Here is a 21080-nt window from a genome sequence, read left to right as displayed (position 1 = left end):
AATCAGGAGTTTGTGTATAGTGTGCCACAAATCGGACTTTCATGTGGGATGAAAACTTTACCTTGTTGTCCATTATATAGAATCTTTATGCCATAAACGTCTTCGATATCCCTAATGCTTCTATATACACATTCCCAAAAAACAGAAGTGTAATGTCACATAGGTATGTTTGTATGGCACCAGTTGACCCCAGGAGCTGAAAGTAGCTCCTAGTAGCTGTTGGCGTCAAGCTAACCAGGCTCTCCTGGGCTTGAAGAAGAGGCTAAATAGCTCCCAGCAATTTCGAACCTTGCTGTGGTGCTTTCGAATTAGTGGTCTTTCTATGCCTTAACATGTCCTTTGTTGAGGGTTAGACATTCGGGGAGATAGGGCGAGAGGGTTTTCTTAGGGCTTGAGCAGTGCCTTGAGGGGAGATTTTCTAGTCATTCTAAATTTTAGAATCATGCGTTGTGCTCTAGGTGGACATTCAGGTGCCGGTGTGGTGTTCACTTAGGTCGAGCCTGAGTGTGAAATTCACTTTATTTAGAAGTGTAATTTCCACTGATCGATGGCTGTAGATTAAACATTCTGTCTGCTAAGAAATGAAGAGCCAGGCTTTTAGACTTTTCCTGAACTTCAGGTGGTCTTTTCAAGTGTGGATTTCCCTTCGTAGCACGTTCCAGGGTTTGGCCACCATAGTAGAAAAGAAACAGCCTGTACCCTTCTCTGCGCACTTTTCTCATTTCTAGCAGTACATCATTTCTTGATATTAGGTGTCTGGTTGATTGGTAGGTAGAGTGAGATTTAATTTAAGGAAATCTGCTCCTTGACCTTCAAGTTCTCTGCGAGTGATGCAGAGGGTCATAAAGTGAATCCTTTTTTGCATTCGTAACCAGTGCAGTGTTTTGAGAGCTCGCATCCGAGTAGTAATCTAGCAGCTGTGTTTTGGATCGGTTTACCTTTTTTTGTGAGGTGGGCAGGAATACCCAAGTAGATGCAGTTTGTGTTGTCCATTCTTGAAAGCATCAGAGAGATGACAGACAGCGCTGTGTCAAAGAAGGGGGCAGGGCATAGTCCACCAGAGAGTGGATATGCTAGGAGCACTTTTTGACTGATGTGTTGACTTGAGGTTCCAGTACAAGCCCATGACCCATTAATATGCCTAGGTTCTTGATCACTTTAGATGGTTAGGGACAGTCACACATGTGATTAGATCTGAAAAGTAGAATAGCTCATTGGGCAGTGTCAATCAATCTCAAGGTCTCCCATATGTTTTAATCGGTGCTGTACCTTTATTCAGGTGTATTGATGATCTAGGCCCCTTGCCCCCCATCTATCTAGTAGATACAATGGTTCCCTATAAACCTCCCAGGCATCTCTGTTATGCTAACAGACATCTCTTAGCTGTCCCTAACCCTATATTTAAGCAGAGGATTCTCGCTCTGCGTTTAAGCAAAGAGGTGATACGAGCAGCAGGAGCTGTGCTGTTCAAGGCCCTCACTTATGGAAGACCTTGCCTCTGAAAACATTGCTAGTTGGGACCACATTTTTGGCCTTCTGTAGACTTATTTATTATCCCTCTGGCGACTCATTCTTCACACCTACATTTATTTTGATCTCAATCTTGCGCCTAGATACAATAAAGTTTGTGGTGCTGTGCATTAAAAATGCCACAAAAATCAAATCAGGTGAAAGCCAAACGGGAGACAGGGAAGGAAGGGGTAAAGAGTCTGATGGGTAATATGGCAGCAATTGACCACCAATGCCAGGGCACGGGAGACAGAGAAGCAGACACAGACGGCCAGGACCAGACAAAGGGCAAACTCACGCAGTAGGACCAAGAAGCTGCTTGTTGCAGTGGAAGGTTACATTATCTAACGAGAGGAGGTGCAGACAAAGCCAAGGCACATCCCTTGCCCAAGCAAAATACCAGACAATGCCCAGTCTGCAGCACACCAAGGCGTATCTGATCAAGAGGGCAGAACTGCGGGAGATGTGGATGCTAAGGAAGAGAGTTAAGGGATAGTGGATGGTGATGCTACAGGTGATAATGTGGCCAAACAAAAATGGCAGCACCACGGTAGCACAGGGCTACCACAGGCACACAGTAAAGCCAACATTGCTGCAAATGAAGTACAGAAGGTCGAGAGTAAGCAGGGTCAGGAGTGTAACAGTACATTTAATAAGAGACACAGTGTAGGAAACAGTACCAAGCGGTGCAGCAACACTTGGCACACACAATAGAACAGGGTGGGGAACAACTGATCAAGCAGTGAACTGAGAAATCCAAGCCCAAAAAGCATGAATGGAAAGGCCATTAGACGCACTCAGTCCTAGAGGAGAGATCCATAGCGCAGACCTAGATGTAGGAGAGATGGGGTGCATGGAACAGAAAAAGGTGGCAAGGAAGCTGGTGAGAGCAACCAAGTCACTACCAGAGAGCAGACTAGGTGCCAGTGTCAGAAAAGGTGAGAGCGGGGAGCGACGGTGCACACCCTACAAATCAGAAGCAGGAGATGGACCACACAAAACCAGCAAGGGTGTCCCAACTGTCTGGTGTTAACAAAAGCAAGCAGGCGGTGGGAAGGGAGGGAAGAGAGGGTAACATGTGCAAGAAGGAGCATGAAAGGGCCACAAAGAGAAGAGAAGAAAAGAGGGTGGGGGCAATAGCGCAACCCAAGTCACAAAACAGAGTGAGTGGGCAACACCATAGGCCAGAGCAGGGACAGCATTGCCGGAAACATGGAAAGGATACAAGTAAGTCCAAAGCAAGTACGTAAGGCAAACAAGGGAAAAGGATGAGCGGGTACTCACAAGGCTGAAGAAAAGACAGACGGCCATCTTGTTGTGCAGGCCAAAGTCCAGCAACATGGAGATGGTGAGCCTGGCGAGTAGGAAAAGAGGGGATACTCATTGCCAAGTCTCTCTTCGACCAGCAGCCTAAGCAAGTCCGACCTAGCCCCAACCAATCTGAAGACACAAGACCAGTCCCAAGCCTCAGCACAGCCAACAAGCCTGCCACTGCCAGGAAGAAGGTCCAATCTGAAACCCAGAGCAGGTATCTCCGTTCCAACGGGTAATGGAGCCAGCAGAGGGGCTGCTATCTTGAGGAAGAGATGCAGCTTCAGAAAAGTCAGCGAAGGTGTGAGGATCGCACAAGGTGCCCTGTGGTTCCACCAAATATAAGGAAGTGGCTAGGAAGGCTGGAAAAGCACTCTGGTGGTGGTGCAGTAAAGGAACTAGAGCAGGTCAAATTGCAGGGATAGTGATAGATGTTAGATGAGAAACATTTGTAAGCATTGCTCTGTTTTGCCTCAGTCATGGGCCTGCACTTGCCATCAGTCACAGGCTTTTCTCACTGGCTTTCTGTTAGGGTTCCATTCTACCTTGGTCATAGCACTCCTCGCATCAGTCACAGTCCCACCACTCATCTCTAGCTAGTGGAGCAGACTTTGAGCAGGGGATGAAAAAGTCTTCATCCACTCACCCACAAAATAATCCAGTGGGGACAGCCCCCCCCCCCTCTGGCAAAATCACACCAATGGATGCATAACAGTGGGCTGCACCACAAGAGGCACAGTACAATATTGTGTTTCCGCTAATTAATGATTTATAAAGCTCTGGCTGTCAGCAGTCGCACTGCCACTTGCCATAGCATGTTGGCGTTTGCTTAAGTGAAGGCTAACGGGTGTGCATTAACATACATCTCTTTAACCCCTTAAGTGCGAAGGACAAGATTGCTCATCCTAGGTGCATGGGACCTCCTTAATATCAGGTGCTGTTTTAGGTAAGACTGTTCCAACCTTGCTTACAAACCCCAGTTACAAAGTAAAATCATTACTCTAAAATGGAAACCAACCACTGATTTCTCTGCCCGACTGTATGTTTTTGTTGGAGTGCAGCTTACAGCAGGTGAAGTTGCACGCGTGTACAACCCATGCAAAACATTAAAAATACTTTGCGTTGACCCATGTGAAGGGTGAAATTATCAACCAGTACTACGATCACATTTCTTTACGATACTTGTGGTCCTGATTTTATAGCAGGGAAACTAAACAACTACAAGTACTGTGCAAGAATGGAGAAAGTGTGCTTAAAATCCAGAACTTTCAAAACATCTCATTCCTTACCCAGAACAACAGGAGGGCTTTGTTTCTTTAGTTTTTGATTAAATGAGTGTAAATCCTTCATTTCTTTTTCTTCAGACTACATGGTGCAAGGGTCTATGGAGTAAGAGGCGGACACATTGTTGGCATGTTGATTGGCAAAGACATATTAACCACAAAATAAGGAAGGGGTTGGAGAAAATCCTTACTAGCCCTACCTCGAAGAGAGGTTTCCCTGCCTAAACAAAACTATCTAATGAAACGGTTTGTGTCACAAAGTCCAAAGTAAACTTTGCCGTCCGGGGTCCAAATCGTAACCTGTTGGGCCCATATTGGTGTACATGTAAAATGTCTCCGGAAAACAAAGTCTGTTTGACACACACACAATCACTCCATCATTCAAATATTTGATATAAATTCAATAAACTTAGCCATAAAATAGAAAATGTGTCGCTTCTCGCTTTGGTTGTGTGCTGTCAGCATTAATGGTCCCTTCTGTAACCTCTGAATTATTCAACCGGCTCTAAATTTGAAAGACCATCTTATCTTACGGTTCATGGTCCATGTTCATCTCGGGATATAAGCATCTCAGTGTTTTAGATCTTCTGGTTAAAACGAGGTCTCTCTCAGCAGTGTCACTCGAAAGCGGTTCTGCACCGATAATGTCAAAAGTCCCTGTTCGGATCGGGACTTTTTAGACCTACGCTAATATAGGCTAAACGGGGTTTGTAGATCAGCACAACACAGATTGAATGGGAGTTGAGGAGCGCATGGAGTATTGCTAATTACTCGATTCTTTTCCTTGGGCTTAGGCCACTTGCTAACATCCATGCTTGCATCATCCAACTAGATTATTATTAGTTAACCATTTCATGTTTACAGATTAAACAAGGTAGCAAGCTCAACCTGATAAAAGCCACTTTCCTTTTACAAATCCCAACCTGTCCCTCACAGGCTAAACTTAATATAAGTTGAAAAAGGGAAATGTCTCTTGACTGACGACCTGCAGCCCAACTTCGTAGGCCAAACACAAATGTTCTAAAAAGGTGTCGAAAGTAAGCAAAAGGTTCCACAAGACTCAAAGGGTCCATTCCTTTTCCCTAGAGTCTTTCTAGAGTTCTCTTTGTTAGCTAAAACAAACGTTTCAAAAAGGATGTAGAAGTACAAGCAAAACGTTCTACCAGACTCAAGGGTTTGACTCCCTGCTCCCCAGAGTCTTTTCCCAGTTGATTAGAAAGGGGTTGATTGCCTTTCCAGAGACTTTCTAGTGTTCATCCAATGGTCTCTGTGTCTGGAGTGATCAGCCTTGTCTTTATCGGGTAGGCTTGACACTCAGGCTCTATGATAAGGATGCTTAGCCTAACACCTTTTCAAAGCCGTCGTGAGGGTTTCTCACACTTTTCTCAGTACCCCCTCTTTGGTCTACTCTCCGGCCAAGTAAGGCATTCAACTTTCTCATTCACCCACAGCCTTGGTTTACTCTCCTGCCAAGATCTCTGTGTGTGCCTTGTTTGTGCTTGCCTCGTATTCCCTCATATTGTGGTTTGAAGCATTTGTCCCCAGATTTTGATTTGGATTTCTCTCTCTCTCTCCCCCCAGCCCCAGCTGGCAGAAGTAATATGCAGAAGACACCAGCCCCAACCCCAGCTCACTCCTGCCACTCTGTGATACTCTCTTGTATTCATGAAGTTTATATTTGTCCTTGTTACTGGTTGGGGACAGTTCCCTCTATGGATCTTCCCAAACCTGGGATCAGCCACCAGGTTACCTGTAGGGTCTGGGATGTCCAACTCTGTGTGTTTGTGGATGTCCCAGGAGCTTTGGCAACTCCCCAGGCTCTCCAGCATCCTCAACGGTCTTCTGCATACTACTTCTGCCGTTCGGCGTCAGCCCCTCTGCACTCCAGCAGCTCTGGTCACTGGTAAGCAGTTTCCCTTCACTCTCCTTCCCGTGTTGCGAGCCTTCTGCAAGTGCAGTTCCCTCTTCAACATAATCTGCTTCTTCCTTTGGCTCCACTCAAAGTACCTGAGGTCTTTTGCGGTCGGAGCACGAAGACGCCTTGCTTCGCTTCCTGTTCTGCCTTTTCTTGACAGTGAGCCAATAGAGTCCCTGCAAAGGCTAGAGTGCATATCATTGCTGGTTTCAGTAGTTATTTCCTGGGATGTATTACAACATGGGGCTTTCAAGTAATGTGGAGGAGGATGGGTTTTGAGGGAGGGTTGAGGGGGAAAGGGATATTGTGTTTTCCCAAGCTGGTCACCACTCCCAATTGGGTTCTCCCTCCCCATGTGATCCGTCCGCTGAGCACCACCCTCCGAGAGACTATCGGGTAGCAGTCTTACCCCCTGGCCTCATGGAGAGGGGCTTCCTCGTCTAAAGTAGCGATGACACCTCAGGATTCATCACAATGGATATATAGGACTGAAAGGATAGAGGTCCAGAGTGCATGTTTGTGCCCAGTCAAATAGATGATGAATTAAGCACACTCCCCACCCCCCTTTCCCTATACTCTCACTTCTCTGGAGCAGATTGCTGTACCTGTGATGTTACATCTTGTACAGAACTGCAACATCCCCACCCCCACCACCCCTACCAAACATGGACAATCTTAGCAGTAGGCACCAATTCACAGAGCACTACTTTAACTATTGCCAGACTACTGTGCAGGCAACATTGCATGTTGGTACAAACCTAAAGATACAACAGTAAAAAGTAGAGTCTGGAGTCCAGAAATACAAAACTGTGCAGGCAGAAGATCTGGGCTCACACCCAGGCTTCCCCTCATGACAAAATTATGATATCCTGGATAGATCATTACATTAAACTGCCTTATTGTTTTGCCATCTAAAACTAGGATGACCTGGAAGGGATTATTTTAAATGTGTACTACGCAAAAAGCCTCTGTGTGTAATTCATGTATTAAGTAGGCATCATTTATATCATGCACACTACAGGCTGGACAGTCCCTTAATTTTTTATATTGCTGATAGCATAATCTATTGTGAGCAATGATTCTCTTCCAACATTAAAAGTGGCATAAATGATCTACTGCAAAGTTTGACGGGACTTGCCAAGTGGGTGGACATTGACTCAGTAAGGAGTCCGCCAGCTAGAGGTTGGATAGGCAGAGCCAGCCTGCCCCGACTCTGGCTCAGCTCAGGTGCATTTGAGAAAAAAAGAGCGGAATTGAAGCCAAGGCAGTCATCGTCTTGTTCTCTATTACATTTACACAGTACATTAAAGTGACACTGACATGCATTAACAGTTACAAGAACGGCAGGCAACCATGAACCTGTACACAGTACTTTGTGCATCTCTTGCCAGGAATTGCATGTTGGTGTAAAACCAAAGATGCATTTGAGTCATGTTTGATCAGAAACCTGCAAAATTGCAAACTGCACAAACAGAAAACCTGCCTTCCACACCTTAGCAAGTATGTAATCCTGAGCACATCCGACTACTTAAATGGGTCATATTTTCTTTGGCTGCCACAAATGGGAAAATTTAGAAATGATTCTGTTAAATGTTGTAAGAAAGGCATGGTATCAACAGTAAGACAGACACAAGTGACCAATGTTCAAGGGTGTTGTGAGAATCCTTAGGGTATTCTCCCGAGTGGAGCCAAGGAATCCCTTATTCAGGTGGCCAGGACACAGCCATCGCTTTTGGATCCAGTTCCTGGGGGTGGACCAGTGGGGGAGGATCACTTGGATGAGGGAGACCGTGGTTATACTTGGGAGAATATCCAAGGTGAGGCCCGGTACTATACTGGGCCTCTTTTCCTCCCGGTACTATACCAAGGAGGAAAAGAGGACAAGATCCCTCAGGCCTTCGTAGGTTACAGTACACCCTCCATTAGGAAAGTCTTTGTTGTCTTCCGGGCCGGTGAAAACACTGGCCCTCATTGGCTCAGCACACACATGCATCACGTCGCTCCTACGAGCCACGTAATGCGTGTGTGCTGCATCAATGGAGGGCCAGCACTACGGCTGGCGTGGTCCATAAGGCTTGATGCCGGAAGGCATTTCAGCCTTGGACCACGCCAGTCGTAGTGCGATTCCAGCGTTCCAGCTTGCCTGCCGCTTACCTGCCTGCCTTCCAGCACGTCTCCGGTAAGTGGTCTGTTTGTTTTTGTGTGTCGGGTTTGTTTTGCTTTATGTTTGTGTGTGTATGTTGCGGGGGGGGGGTGTGTGTCGGATGTGTATGAATGTTTGTGTTTGAATGTATATTGTGTGTATGTTGAGATGCGGGGGTGGGGGGGTGTCGGATGCGTATGAATGTTTGTATTTGAATGTATTTTGTGTGTATGTTGAGATGCGGGGGTGGGGGGGTGTGTCGGATGTGTATGAATGTTTGTGTTTGAATGTATTTTGTGTGTATGTTGAGATGCGGGGGTCGGGGGGGTGTCGGATGTGTATGAATGTTTGTGTTTGAATGTATTTTGTGTGTATGTTGAGATGCGGGGGTGGGGGGTGTGTCGGTTGTGTACGAATGTATTTGAATGTATTTTGTGTGTATGTTGAGATGTGGGGGGGTGTGTGAATGTATTTGAATGTATTTTGTGTGTATGTTGAGATGTGGGGGGTGTGTGAATGTTTGTATTTGAATGTATTTTGTGTGTATGTTGAGATGCGGGGTGGGGGGTGTCTGATGTGTGTCGGATGTGTATGAATGTTTTGATTTGAGTGTTTTTCGTGTGCTGATTTGGGGGCGTGGGGGGTTCGGGTCTGTATGGGTGCATGTTTGTGTGTGCTGAGTTGGGGGGGGTGGGGGTTCGGGTCTGTATGGGTGCATGTTTGTTTGTGCTGAGTTGGGGGGGTGGGGGTTCGGATCTGTATGGGTGCATGCTTGAGTGTGTGTTTGCTGAGTTGGGGGTTTGGAGTTGGGGGGGGTGGGGGGGTTCGGGTCTGTATTGGTGCATGTTTGTGTGTGTGCTGAGTTGTGGGGTTTGGTTGGGGGTGAGGGGGCCATGGGGCATAGTGTTTGGTTGGGGGTGAGGAGGCCATGGGGCATAGTGTTTGGTTGGGGGTGAGGGGGCCATGGGGCAGTGTTTGGTTGGGGTGAGGGGGCCATGGGGCATAGTGTTTGGTTGGGGGTGAGGGGGCCATGCGGCATAGTGTTTGGTTGGGGATGAGAGACATGGGGCATAGTGTTTGGTTAGGGGCGAGGGACATGGGGCATAGTGTTTGGTTGGGGGTGAGGGGGCCATGGGGCATAATGTTTGGTTGGGGGTGAGGGGGCCATGCGGCATAGTGTTTGGTTGGGGGTGAGGGGGCCATGGGGCATAGTGTTTGGTTGGGGGAGAGGAGGCCATGGGGCAGTGTTTGGTTGGGGTGAGGGGGCCATGGGGCATAGTGTTTGGTTGGGGGTGAGGAAGCCATGCGGCATAGTGTTTGGTTGGGGGTGAGGGACATGGGGCATAGTGTTTGGTTGGGGGCGAGGGACATGGGGCATAGTGTTTGGTTGTGGGTGAGGGGGCCATGGGGCATAATGTTTGGTTGGGGGTGAGGGGGCCATGGGGCATAGTGTTTGGTTGGGGGTGAGGGACATGGGGCATAGTGTTTGGTTGGGGGTGAGGGACATGGGGCATAGTGTTTGGTTGGGGGTGAGGGACATGGGGCATAGTGTTTGGTTGGGGGTGAGGGGGCCATGGGGCATAGTGTTTGGTTGGGGGTGAGGGGGCCATGGGGCATAGTGTTTGGTTGGGGGTGAGGGGGCCATGGGGCATAGTGTTTGGTTGGGGTGAGGGGGCCATGGGGCATAGTGTTTGGTTGGGTGTGAGGGGGCCATGGGGCATAGTGTTTGGTTGGGGGTGAGGGGCCCATGGGGCATAATGTTTGGTTGGGGGTGAGGGGGCCATGGGGCATAATGTTCGGTTGGGGGTGAGGGGGCCATGGGACATAATGTTCGGTTGGGGGTGAGGGGGCCATGGGGCATAGTGTTTGGTTGGGGTGAGGGGGCCATGGGGCATAGTGTTTGGTTGGGGGTGAGGGACATGGGGCATAGTGTATCTAGGGTCAATAAAATATATATAAGTTAATTAAACAGGCGAGATACAATAACTAAATAGAAATAAATTATAACAATGGAAAATGTGTAGTACAAAATGTAAGTTTGAAATGTAAATAAAAATCGTTACCCCTCAAAAACATTCTTTTTCCATGTGTTTAGTACAAATTGGAGGTTTAAAAAGCCTCCTGCCACGCCCCGCCTACCGTCCCACCCACATTTACTTTTCGGCCCACTATAGCCCTCATGTAAGGTACTTTCGGCCCTCTGTCAAAATCAGTTGTGCACCCCTGCTCTAAGATCTCTAACCAGCTTGCAACTCATCCAAACAACCCCAGACATTCTATTCCAGATTCCTCTAGTTACTTTGCCCAGAACACCCAATCTGTTATGACAGAACACTACTATTCCCACAATCCCCTATGTTCTGTTCTCCATCCCAGTCATTCTTGTCCATTTCACAAACCTTCCCTATTCTGTCCTGTAGGATACTCTGACACTCTATCCCCTCCCCTCCCCTTTCCAATATGAGGACTGTAATTCCCAATAACACCTTATCCCCATACTACCTATTGTGGGCAAGGGGTCTCCCACCATTACTCAGTTTGGGAGTAGGGTGATGGGGAACGCACGGGTCTCTGGCAAGGGAAGGCAGAATCCAACACATGTGGGTGTCACTTGCTGCTCAATCTTCTGCCTACTGGGGGACTCATGAAAGATCCTCTAGGGTTTAAGCCAGCTGCCAGCTCCGCTTGCTGCTGCCCGTTCCCGAGGCAGTAGGGAATGAGCCCACTCAAGGTTACTCATTTTATCAGCCTTATGAAGATGAAATGAGTGGACCGGCCCATCCAGGATACAAAACTTGTGACCTTAAGCTTGCGCACACACATTTCTGCAGCAGATGCATCAGCGAAAGGAGGTACCTTGCAAATTATATTAAGATTATCCCTTCTGTGGGTTTACCTACCAAAGTATGGGCAAATAAAGGTTGATACGTGAGAAATGTAGCTCTAAAGGAAAAGCCTTGTCTGACCAAAAAGTGATGGATGCAATGCTTTGAATTAATCATAATCTATTTCCTTGATCGGGGGAGCCTTCTAAACTATCTTTTCTTAGTATGTCTGCGCCACAAGAAACGTGGACCAGCCATATGCAAATCAGTCTTTATCCGGCCAACGAAAGGAGTTTAGGCAGAACTGCTGGGACATGGACCTAGGCCCTTGATCAAAAGTGACCACAGACATGCATGTGGTCTAAGAGCTTGGCGCCGACTCTCTATGTTGGTGGCAGGACCACGACTGATTTGCATGCAGTGTTATGGAAAGCAGGCCTGAGAAAAGTGAAGGGTTTTGATGAATTCTAAGTCTCCCATCCAGTGGCGTTTCTAGGGACGGGCTAGGGGAGGTGGTTGCCCTAAGGAGCAGAAGGTCAGAGGGGCACAGAAGAGGCAGGTGTCAATCTGCCCCCTGGAGAAGGGCACCCCATAAACACATGCACTATTAATGTTCAGTGATTATGGAAAGCAGGCGTGCATGCTGGATGAAATGTCTGGTGGGATGTTGGGGCCTGGGTGGGTCTGAAAAGGGACCAGCGATGGTCACTGGGCCGGCTCTCGCCAGATCTGAGATCCAGCACCTGATATGTAGCTGGATCTTGGGATCTAGCCAGAATCAGCCGCCCCAAAACCCTGCTCTGCGCTGGTGAGAACAAAAAAAAAAAAAAGCGCCCGCGAGCAACTTAACTTCCTCTGGTGACCCCATGCAAGGGGTCACAAGAGGAAGTTACAGTCCTCAGCCACAACCCGGTTTATTTAAGTATGCAATGTTTGTCGGATACATGGACCCGGATTCTTTTTTTATTTATGCAATGTTTGTCAGATACCTGTATCCGACAAACATTGCATAAATAAATATACAGGTATCCGACAAACATTGCATAAATACCCCTATTAACGTCACACACGATGCAGCCACCCAACTGCTTTCAGAGGGGAGCTGCAGGAGCTGTGCTGGGTGTGGTTCCAGTAAAGGAAACCGTTGCTTATGGCAAACAGAAATCACTGTGTTTGAATAGAACCCAAGGGGGGAGTTTTATTATTATAAAATGGAATGCAAATTGTGTGTTTTAAAGAATATTTACTCAGCAACACTGGTCCAAACTATTATCCACATAGTGAAGTATCTCATCACCAGTGCCATGGAAGTGGGTTAAAGTGGAATTGATATATAGTTTGGAAAAGAAGCAGCATGAAAGAAATAGTGTCGTTTTAAACTATTATTTTGGACATTTCCTTGGATCATAGGTCAACTGCCAGCTCCGCCCCCCATTAACCCCACCTCCTCTGGCACGCCCACGCCCAAACTCCGCCCCCACCCCGGTCCTTGTGGGATCCCCCACGAATGTATTCCCATTTTCAACACTGAGAGAGACTAAATGTGCACACAAATAAAGCTGCGCGCTGCGAGGCCCAGGCTCAGCAGCTCCTAGGAACTGATTGGTGCTTCTGATCTACGCCTCATCCGCTCCCTCTCCCTTAACTTTCTCCCATTTTCGTGGCATGACACCTGTGGGAATACAAAAATGCAGTCAAAACACACACAGATTGATTAAGTGCTGTCTCGTAGTTTTCAGGGGGTGTAATAAAGAAAGTGATAAGTGGCATCTTTATTTTAGTCTCGTTTTCTTTCTTCAGCGCGCATGGCCATGGCTCAGTAAATATCATGAGCTGAGAAATAGTGGGATTTCTTTGTAAAGAGGGTGGATTGTCTTGGCTGCTATAACGCTAAGTGTTTTGCTGAACTCATTGATACAGTGACATCGTAAACAAGTGTGACTTTTCCGATGGGTTTAATTACCGTAGATCTTGTGGACTTAAGGTGGTATCCTCGTGGCTTTAAGTGGGCTGGGCCCCAGCAGGCTCCGAAATTTTGTTTTGAGGCGGGGCACACTAATCTCCCCTGGCAGCCCCGACCACTACACGAAAAGGCATTTTATTCTACAGCCTGAAGCTCTCGCTCGTGTGCGAGAGCTCCAGGCTTCAGAAAAAGAATGCCTTTTAGCCATAATGGTGGCGCCGCACCTGCCAGGCACCCCTTTAAGCAAGTAATGCCCGTGGGCCGGCTCCACCATTATGGAGAAAACGTGAGACCGCTGGAACCAGAGGCCTTGCTTTCTAAATACTGAAACTCCTGCGGATTCGCGGGAGTTTGTCTTTAGGAAAAAAAGGCCTCTGCTTCCAGTGGCCTCACCCTTTCAGCCTCAATGAAGACACTGCCCCTCCCCAGCTGGCGAAGGGCAGCGCCAGCATTAAGGCTAAATAGGCGAGGCGCTGTCCCCTGCCAGGCAAGCCTATAGAACATAAATGCAGGGATCAGCACCCTCTCCCCTGAGGGGAGAGGGTGCTGACCTCTACAAAAGGCTGCCTGGCAGGGGTGCCAGTAGCCATTTGAGCCGAGGCTGGTCAGAGGGTGTGGCATAACAGGCCAGCGGGACCCCCACCGTTATTCCACACCCCCTTGATGAGCCCCGGCTCATTTTGTAGTGCCATTAAGGCACTCGGTATCCTTGCATTTGCTGATGTTAGCAGATGTGTTTCTAGAGAGCGTGACGAGTGCTAGCGCAAGAGCCCCGATGACCCAAGGTGCTGTGGTATATACCTTTAGAAGAGGTCTGTCGTGCTTTAATAGAGACTAGGCAGTGTGCAGCCTTAATGCTTAGGTCGCGACACACCATGCTGGAGTGATGTTGCGATCCTACCAATCCCCTACTAATAATAAAAGAGTAAAATTAATGTTTCTAATTCAGGGTTCTGTATCTTTTGGCTTTCCAGATCGCTTGAACTACAAAATCCCATCAGCTCTGGCAGCATAGTGAATGGTGAAGGGACCCCGTTCAGTTTGCTTACCTGTAAGATTATAAGTAGTTTGCATGGCAAGTACGCAAACGCCTAAATCTTTGTCGGTCCTTGTCAAAACCCCAGCTAAAGCAGCTTCTACTTGGAGGTCTGGGTCTCAAACTAGGTCCACCTCTGGTTTCAGAGGGTTCCAGGACCGCTGTGTGCATCGGTCAGAAGCTCCTGCTGGTGGAGCTCACCGCAAGCAGCAAAGGCAAGGTTAGCTGATTTTTCTGTCAACAGCCTCCTCTTCAACAACTGGAGGTCTCCCTGCCGATAAACCATCTAAATTGTTTTCCATCGGTCTCAAAAGACTCTGGTGGGAGGACGAATATCTTCGCATCTGGATGCGTGGCAGACCATCACAGAAGACAATGGGTTTTTTCTGTCGTCGGTGCGGGCGTCTGCTTTACCCTGCCTCCTACCCCACCCTCTCGCCCACCTCTTCAGCAGACTGGATCGCCCTTCCTCAGAACCGAGATACAGAAACTTCAAGACTTCAGAGCAGTGGAGCCTGTTCCCTTGCGGGTGGTGCCCAAACCCAACCAGGCTGGCCTGTGCACTATCCTAAACCACTCCAATTTCAATCTCTTTCTACCCCAAGAGAAATTGAAGATGATTGCGTCCAGCCAGATAAAGTCCTCTCTACAGAAGGGTGATTGGCTTATGACGCCTACAATGCATATCCTGATCTGGAGCCAGCATCAGGAATCTCTGCTGTTCTCTTTGGGAACGGAACACTTCCAGTATTGAGTGCTACCGTTTCTTCTCAGCTCAGCGCTGCATGGCTTTATGAAGATGGCGGTCATTGCAGCATTCCTCAGACTGCAGGTAGCTCATGTATATCCATATTTGGACGATTGGCTCCTGTGCAGCCCTTGCCCGCAAGCTGCAATGGCCAATCTTCAGTCACTTCTCCAGCTCCTGTTCCATCTTGGGCTGTCAGTGAACTGGCGGAAATTGTCTGCAACGGTTGATCAAGACCGGATCTTTCTAGGTTTCCTTTGGGATACTGTCTGTACCAGAGTGTTCCTGACAGAGGACAGAATTGCTGACCTGTTGACTATGTGCCATATTTTCCTGCAGTCCGCTCCACAATGTCAGCCTGGTGGTTCCAGAAACTCCTTGGCGTTATGGCCTCTTGCACGTTCGCTCTAGCTCTTGCACGACTGAAAATGAGGCTGACTCTGCTTGCTCTTCGGAGCTGCTGCTCTCAGGCTATGGATCCGGACTCTGAGATGATTCCAGTTCCATCCTCCATTACGGTGGATCTTTAATGGTGGTCTTCCACCAGCATCCTTTCGGTGCGAACCTCCTTCCAGGAGCCCTGCCCACAAGTAACGGTTACTACAGACGCCTCCCTTCTAGGTGGGGCGGGGCGACACTGCGTCACCTCGATGTATGATTTCTGGATGCCCCAGGACAGACTATCCCATATCAATTACCTAGAGCTTCTGGCAGTTTTTCTGGTGCTCCAGGCTTTTCAACCCTCTCATTAACAGTCTGGTTCGAATTTGCACTGACAATTCTGTTGCAATGTTCTACATCGACAAACTGGGGGAGGGGGGGGGCACCAGGTCTCCTCCTGGTGGACCTAGCTATCCAAATTTGGAATTGGGCGATTCAGAAAAATGTTTGGCTTCAGGCAGTGCACATTCCGGGTCACATCAATGTCGCGGCAGAATCCCTCAGCCGCCAATCTGCAGCAACACGGATACTGATGTTCTTACCAAGCTCTTCCAGCAATGGGGTGCTCCAGCGTTGGACTTCTTTGCAACCTGAACGAACACAAAACTTCCTCTTTATGCTTCTAAGGATGGTCTCAGAGTGTCTTCCTTGGGGGATGCTTTTGAGATCACGCAGAACATGAAAGCTTATGCCTTCCCTCCTTTGCTGCTGATTCATCGGTCACTCTGGAAACTCAGGAGTGGTTCGAACTGCACTCTCCCCTTCATAGCTCCTTGGCGGCCAGCCAGGTTCTAGTTTTCAGAACTGCAGCACCTGTCGATGTGCAACCTGATCAGGTTGCCGCAGAATCCCAACCTTTTTCACCAGAGCAATCACCGGTTGTGGCACCCCTCCCCACAATTCTCCAGCTTTGCGACCTGGTACCAGAGTTCTGATCCTTAGCGCAGTTTAACCTTTCAGAGGATAACATGTGCATAATTCAGGAGGCACGTAAGCCTTCTACGAGGGCTCAGTACAAGAGCAAATGGCTTCAAATCTGTCATTGGTGTCTAGCTAAACAACATGATCCCCCAACAGGCTTCGATTTACAGTGTCTTGACTTTTATCAGACCTTGCAACGTCATCCACTTTTTTTATGCTTAAGTGCTCCAGTCCTGTCTTTATGGATGGAATGTCCCACGAGTATGGAGGAAAGGGGGACTATGGACTAGGAATAAAGTAGTCACTACAGTAAGTAACTTTGTCAATTGTCTTCCTAGAGACCCTGCAGCAAAACACTAAGTCATGTAAGCGCGTCAAACCCAAAATGTTCCCCCACACTAAACATTGAGCCACCCACGCCATGCAGGCTGAAGCATCCATCGATTTAACAGGCGGCGAAGAGTCCAACGATCCAGGCAACTACGGTCCACATAGTGACGCCGAAGACTATCAGGGTTCCGGCATTAGTCCCCGACTGCGGTAAGTAGGCCGGCGGCCATGTCACGTTTACTACACCCTGCAACTAAAGCACCCACATCCATCATCACACTAAACACAACCCGAAGCCGTACACCGACTGCATCATTGGAAAAACACAGCCACGCCATGTTGAAAGGGTAGAAAACCCTTCCTCTCTACCAAGAGTCCATTGGCCTCTGGGTCCTCGCAGTCGCATTCACTGCAAGATCACATTTCCAAACAGTTGCTGAGTAAGCCAATTACCGACACCGCTCCTAAAAAGTCCTTTCTTTTACGTGCCGAAGGAACATGCGCCAAAAACTAAACTCTCAACGCAAGATTCTGGTACATTGAAAATGTAGCAATTAAGGTTAATACACATTCCGAAAAAACACTTCTTAAACCTAGAATGCTGTATTTCGAACCCTGTAGATGCCACATCACAGGAGAAACATTACACACCCACCAAACCAACTTTTAACAGAGGTTTTCGCATCATGAGAAACGTGTCTCTTGCCCAGAACACACTCCCTCGGGTACCAATTTTGAAAATCTACTGAGTGGACTACAGAGAAATTTGAGAAAGTCATGAAACGTATTTCATGTTTTGTAGATGTCATGGACAACCACCAGAAGAATTTTTATGTAGTGTGGAACCACCTGCTTAATTATAAAGGTTAGACACCTGACAACCAAGCACTTTGCCAGCTCAGCCTATACCTAGTCAAGACACTTTTTATATATATTATATATATATATATATATATATATATATATATATACATACATACATACACCATTGACCCCCACACAGCATGGTGATCAGCGCTCGCAGGACGACCAATACATGTGGACCGATTTCTTTCTTTTTTTTTGTTGTATTTATTTATTTTGGACGATGACCCAGATACATACATATTGCCATCTCCAGAGTACCAAGACCAGCCAATTGCTGATTCCCCAATAGACAATCTGATACAGTCCAATGAACTGCTAATTTTAAGCAGCTCCCCACTTTAAAATTGATACCCGAGAAGCCCTGCAAGATGCAGATTTCGTGGATGGCATTCTGGGAGATAAAAGCAGTAACACAGGACATTCCTTTGCTCCAATCTGTACTAAGGCGAATCCAAACATCTTTACTTAATCCTACATTAACCAGAGCAGTTAATGCTAGGATTCAACAATGTTTTAACAATGCTCCAACTGATCACAAGGAAAAGGGCAGGAACCCCAATATCATCCGTGGAGGCACTGCCGGACAAAAAAAGTAAGAAGTTGCATGCAATGGGCAGAAAGGTGGCAATATCGGCAGCGTACCGCGTGCACATCGCCAACAGAACCTTACTAGCAAGTTAAAATTGTCATATATGAATGTTGGCATGTGCCACACCAGGACGGAATTGTGAGGATTGCCAGGCACTGCACTAGAAGGGAATTGAGAATGTTGGCATGTCCCGCACTTGGACAGAATTATGAACATTGGCCTGTGCGGTATCTGGATGGTATTGTGAGGGTTGGTGAGTGCCACACTCAGACTGAATTGTGTAGGGCAGCGGGTCCTACACTTAGATAGAACTGTGAATGCTTGCCTGTTAGATGTCACATAACCCACTAACCAATATAAACTCTAACTCTCTGCATACTTAAAAAAACTCACACAACCATCTCTCGCACAACCGGCTGCACGCATTTCATCACACTGCAACAACACATAAGCCACAACAACAGCACATGCGGACTGACACTGATCCAATACTCGCACCAAAGCTCAGCACCCGGTGTCTACCGAGTTGAAGCTGCCGACAGTACACCACTCCTCTCTATCCTACGCCCTCTTCACCTTACTAACCCATCCCACCTTCTCATTTACAGATCCTCCAGAGCGCCTGGGGACCAATTCCGTTGGTGACGGTGAGCTATAGAAGTACCGTTAACATAACAGCCTTTAACATCAGACCTGGCCCGGCTTCATGCATGTGTGCATACTGGATTCGTGCACAGCATTAACAAAACAAGCAATTGCAACGTCAATAGACTGTCAGAGATGGGTCAAGTGAAGCCTTAAGACTCCCTAAATAATGCCACCATAGGCTATGGTATAACTCTACCTGTGCAGGTGCCATCATAATGCAAAGTGCAGTCTTGCACTCCCCAGCAATGTATTATCTTATCGTAGTAAGTCACCATACGTAATGTGTAGCTGTGCAGAAGCTGCCACCAAGGGCCGAAGCCAGCCTCGAATGCCCAAATGTCTGCACAAGGATTGCATAGTCATCACATCAAGGGCATAACCCCACATGTCCGGGTGCTGCCCACATATGCCACGTCAACTCTCAAATGCTCCACTAAAGATATCATGTCCCTGGTATAGACACCCATGTGCAAGATGGCCTTTAGCATTAATCGTTTCATTTCTGTTCCCTAAAGCACTGCTTTAAAATGCATTAGACCCTAGACCGAGTTTACTGATGACATCAGCGGATCCTGCTCAGCTCAACAGTCAGGGATGTATCAGGAGCAGTGGCGTCGTCAGGAATCAAATTCAGGAGGGGCACAGAGGGGGCTTAAGACAAATGTAGGGGGAGAACATGGTCACTGCTCGTCTTAGGTAGGGGGGACACAGGGTATCACTGGGGGGGGCGGAGCCACTGATCAGGAGTGCATCACTAGAGAACATTCAGGTAAACAAAACAAAAAATACCAATACACTTTAAGCCATTACTAAAGCTTACACCATTGCAAACGTAATAACACACATGGATTTAACAACACAAAAAGTGCACAATAATAATTTGGCATTTATATAGCGCTACGAACCCTCAGGTATCTGAGCGCTGCTTATTATTACCCACGGTGTGTGGTGCTCATTTATTGACCTCGGAAGGATGAAAGGCTGAGTTTAGCCCCGCCGGGATTCGAACCTGCATAAGTGAGCGCTCTACTCGCTGTGCCACTTGAGGTCTGGCCACTTGATAATCATCAAACAAAAAGTGGAGCTAAACAAACCCTGTTCTGCCATGTCTTGGACATCCAGCGCTCTTCATTAGACTGCCAACACAGCCAACCAATTGCAACTAATGTACACTTTCCATTTGCTCAGTAGATCACAAAGCCGGAAACACACAAAAGGAGACAATACTGGCACATGACGGATTTGTATTGATACACATTTGGCACTTAGCACCTTCCAAATCCTACATTTTTCTTTCCTTGTGCTAAGGGGTGAGCCACACACGCATGAGGGGGGCACACCATCTGTTGCGGGAGCCACATAGGCTAGAAATAGGCCAGCGCCCATCCCTCGCTTTGTTTTTATCCTGCCAGTGTTCCCCTTGTGGAAGAGTGAACCCTCTGACGTGGGCCCCCTGCTTTCTCTGCTTATGGAATCAAGCTGCACGCTCGGATTAGGACCACAGGGGGGAAAACGTGTCCGAGGTTCCTTGTGTTGTCGAGCAGAGGTGCTGGGAAACAGCAGTTCTGGCTGGACCCTGGTCTGTTTGCCAGGCAGCCCAACACTGGTTTGCCAATGGTTAATCACCTTTTGATATTAGCAGAGACGAGCTAATTACCGAATGTAAATGTGTTGGGTCTGCAACCTTTTTGGCTCTCCAGATGTTTTGGACAACTCCCCTCCAATCCCCCCATGATCCCTACTCAATAGGGGTCATGGGAGCCCTAGTCCAAAGCATGGGGGCTGCAGGTTGCAGACCCATAGACCCAACAAGCGTGCCTTACACACGTGTAGACGATGTCACTCCCAGTGATGTCACTTCCCAAGCATCCCCAGGGTTACAGGTTGCGTCAGAAGGGTCCTCCCTGGTAAACTGATACGGTGCCTCCACATCCCCACAACACTCGCTCGCTCCCCACGTGCCCTCTCCTCTGCCAGATGCACTCGCCGGCCTAAAACCCGCATGTTCCTGTTTTCGGGACCCTGTAGTTCGTCTCCAATTGCCCCCCCCACGCCCCCTCTCCACCCTTCGTCGGGTCTAGCGCCAGACACCACTTACCTCTGTTGATACCAACCTTGTGTATGATGTCTGCCAGCTCCGCACACAGAGCGATCACGTCCCTGCTGGCCGAGTAATCATTCAGACGGGTAAAGAGGTACCTGTGGGAGAGACAAACATGAGGGGTGAGACCAAGGAAAGAACGGGACGACACACACGGAGTGAGACCAAACACGCGGTGCAGAGGGGCGAGGCGGAAAACTACACAGTAGGGGGTGGAGGGCGGGAGGGGCGAGAAATCATACCGGATGAGATCAGGCGGAGCGGCAGGGAGAGACACATGCCAAGGGGGGCCAGTGTGAGATGGAGACCCACTGCGGGAAATCAGGGCCGCCCTCTGACCAGTCCATGCAGGCCGTCACCCACGGGGGCGGGGGAGGAAAGGCAGGGCCGACCGGTTTAGGTTGCGGGATAGGAGCAGGCGATAGTCCCAAGCCGGGGTGTGGGGGGTCC

At 48.2% G+C, this 21080-nt stretch overlaps 1 protein-coding gene across 2 annotated transcripts in view; it reads right to left on the bottom strand.

The window, feature by feature from the left end:
* CNKSR1 (connector enhancer of kinase suppressor of Ras 1) overlaps positions 1 to 21080 on the bottom strand; it is a 415561-nt gene that overhangs the window by 290299 nt on the left and 104182 nt on the right. For both annotated transcript variants that reach the window (XM_069622809.1, XM_069622810.1), the window contains exon 4: positions 20644 to 20728. In XM_069622809.1, coding sequence (XP_069478910.1) covers positions 20644 to 20728 — 85 coding nt within the window. The remainder of the gene's footprint in view (positions 1 to 20643; positions 20729 to 21080) is intronic.

Source organism: Ambystoma mexicanum, chromosome 11 (assembly GCF_040938575.1).
Source record: "Ambystoma mexicanum isolate Mex_15411 chromosome 11, UKY_AmexF1_1, whole genome shotgun sequence".
Lineage (NCBI taxonomy): Eukaryota > Metazoa > Chordata > Amphibia > Caudata > Ambystomatidae > Ambystoma > Ambystoma mexicanum.
This window is presented reverse-complemented; position numbering and strand designations above follow the sequence as displayed.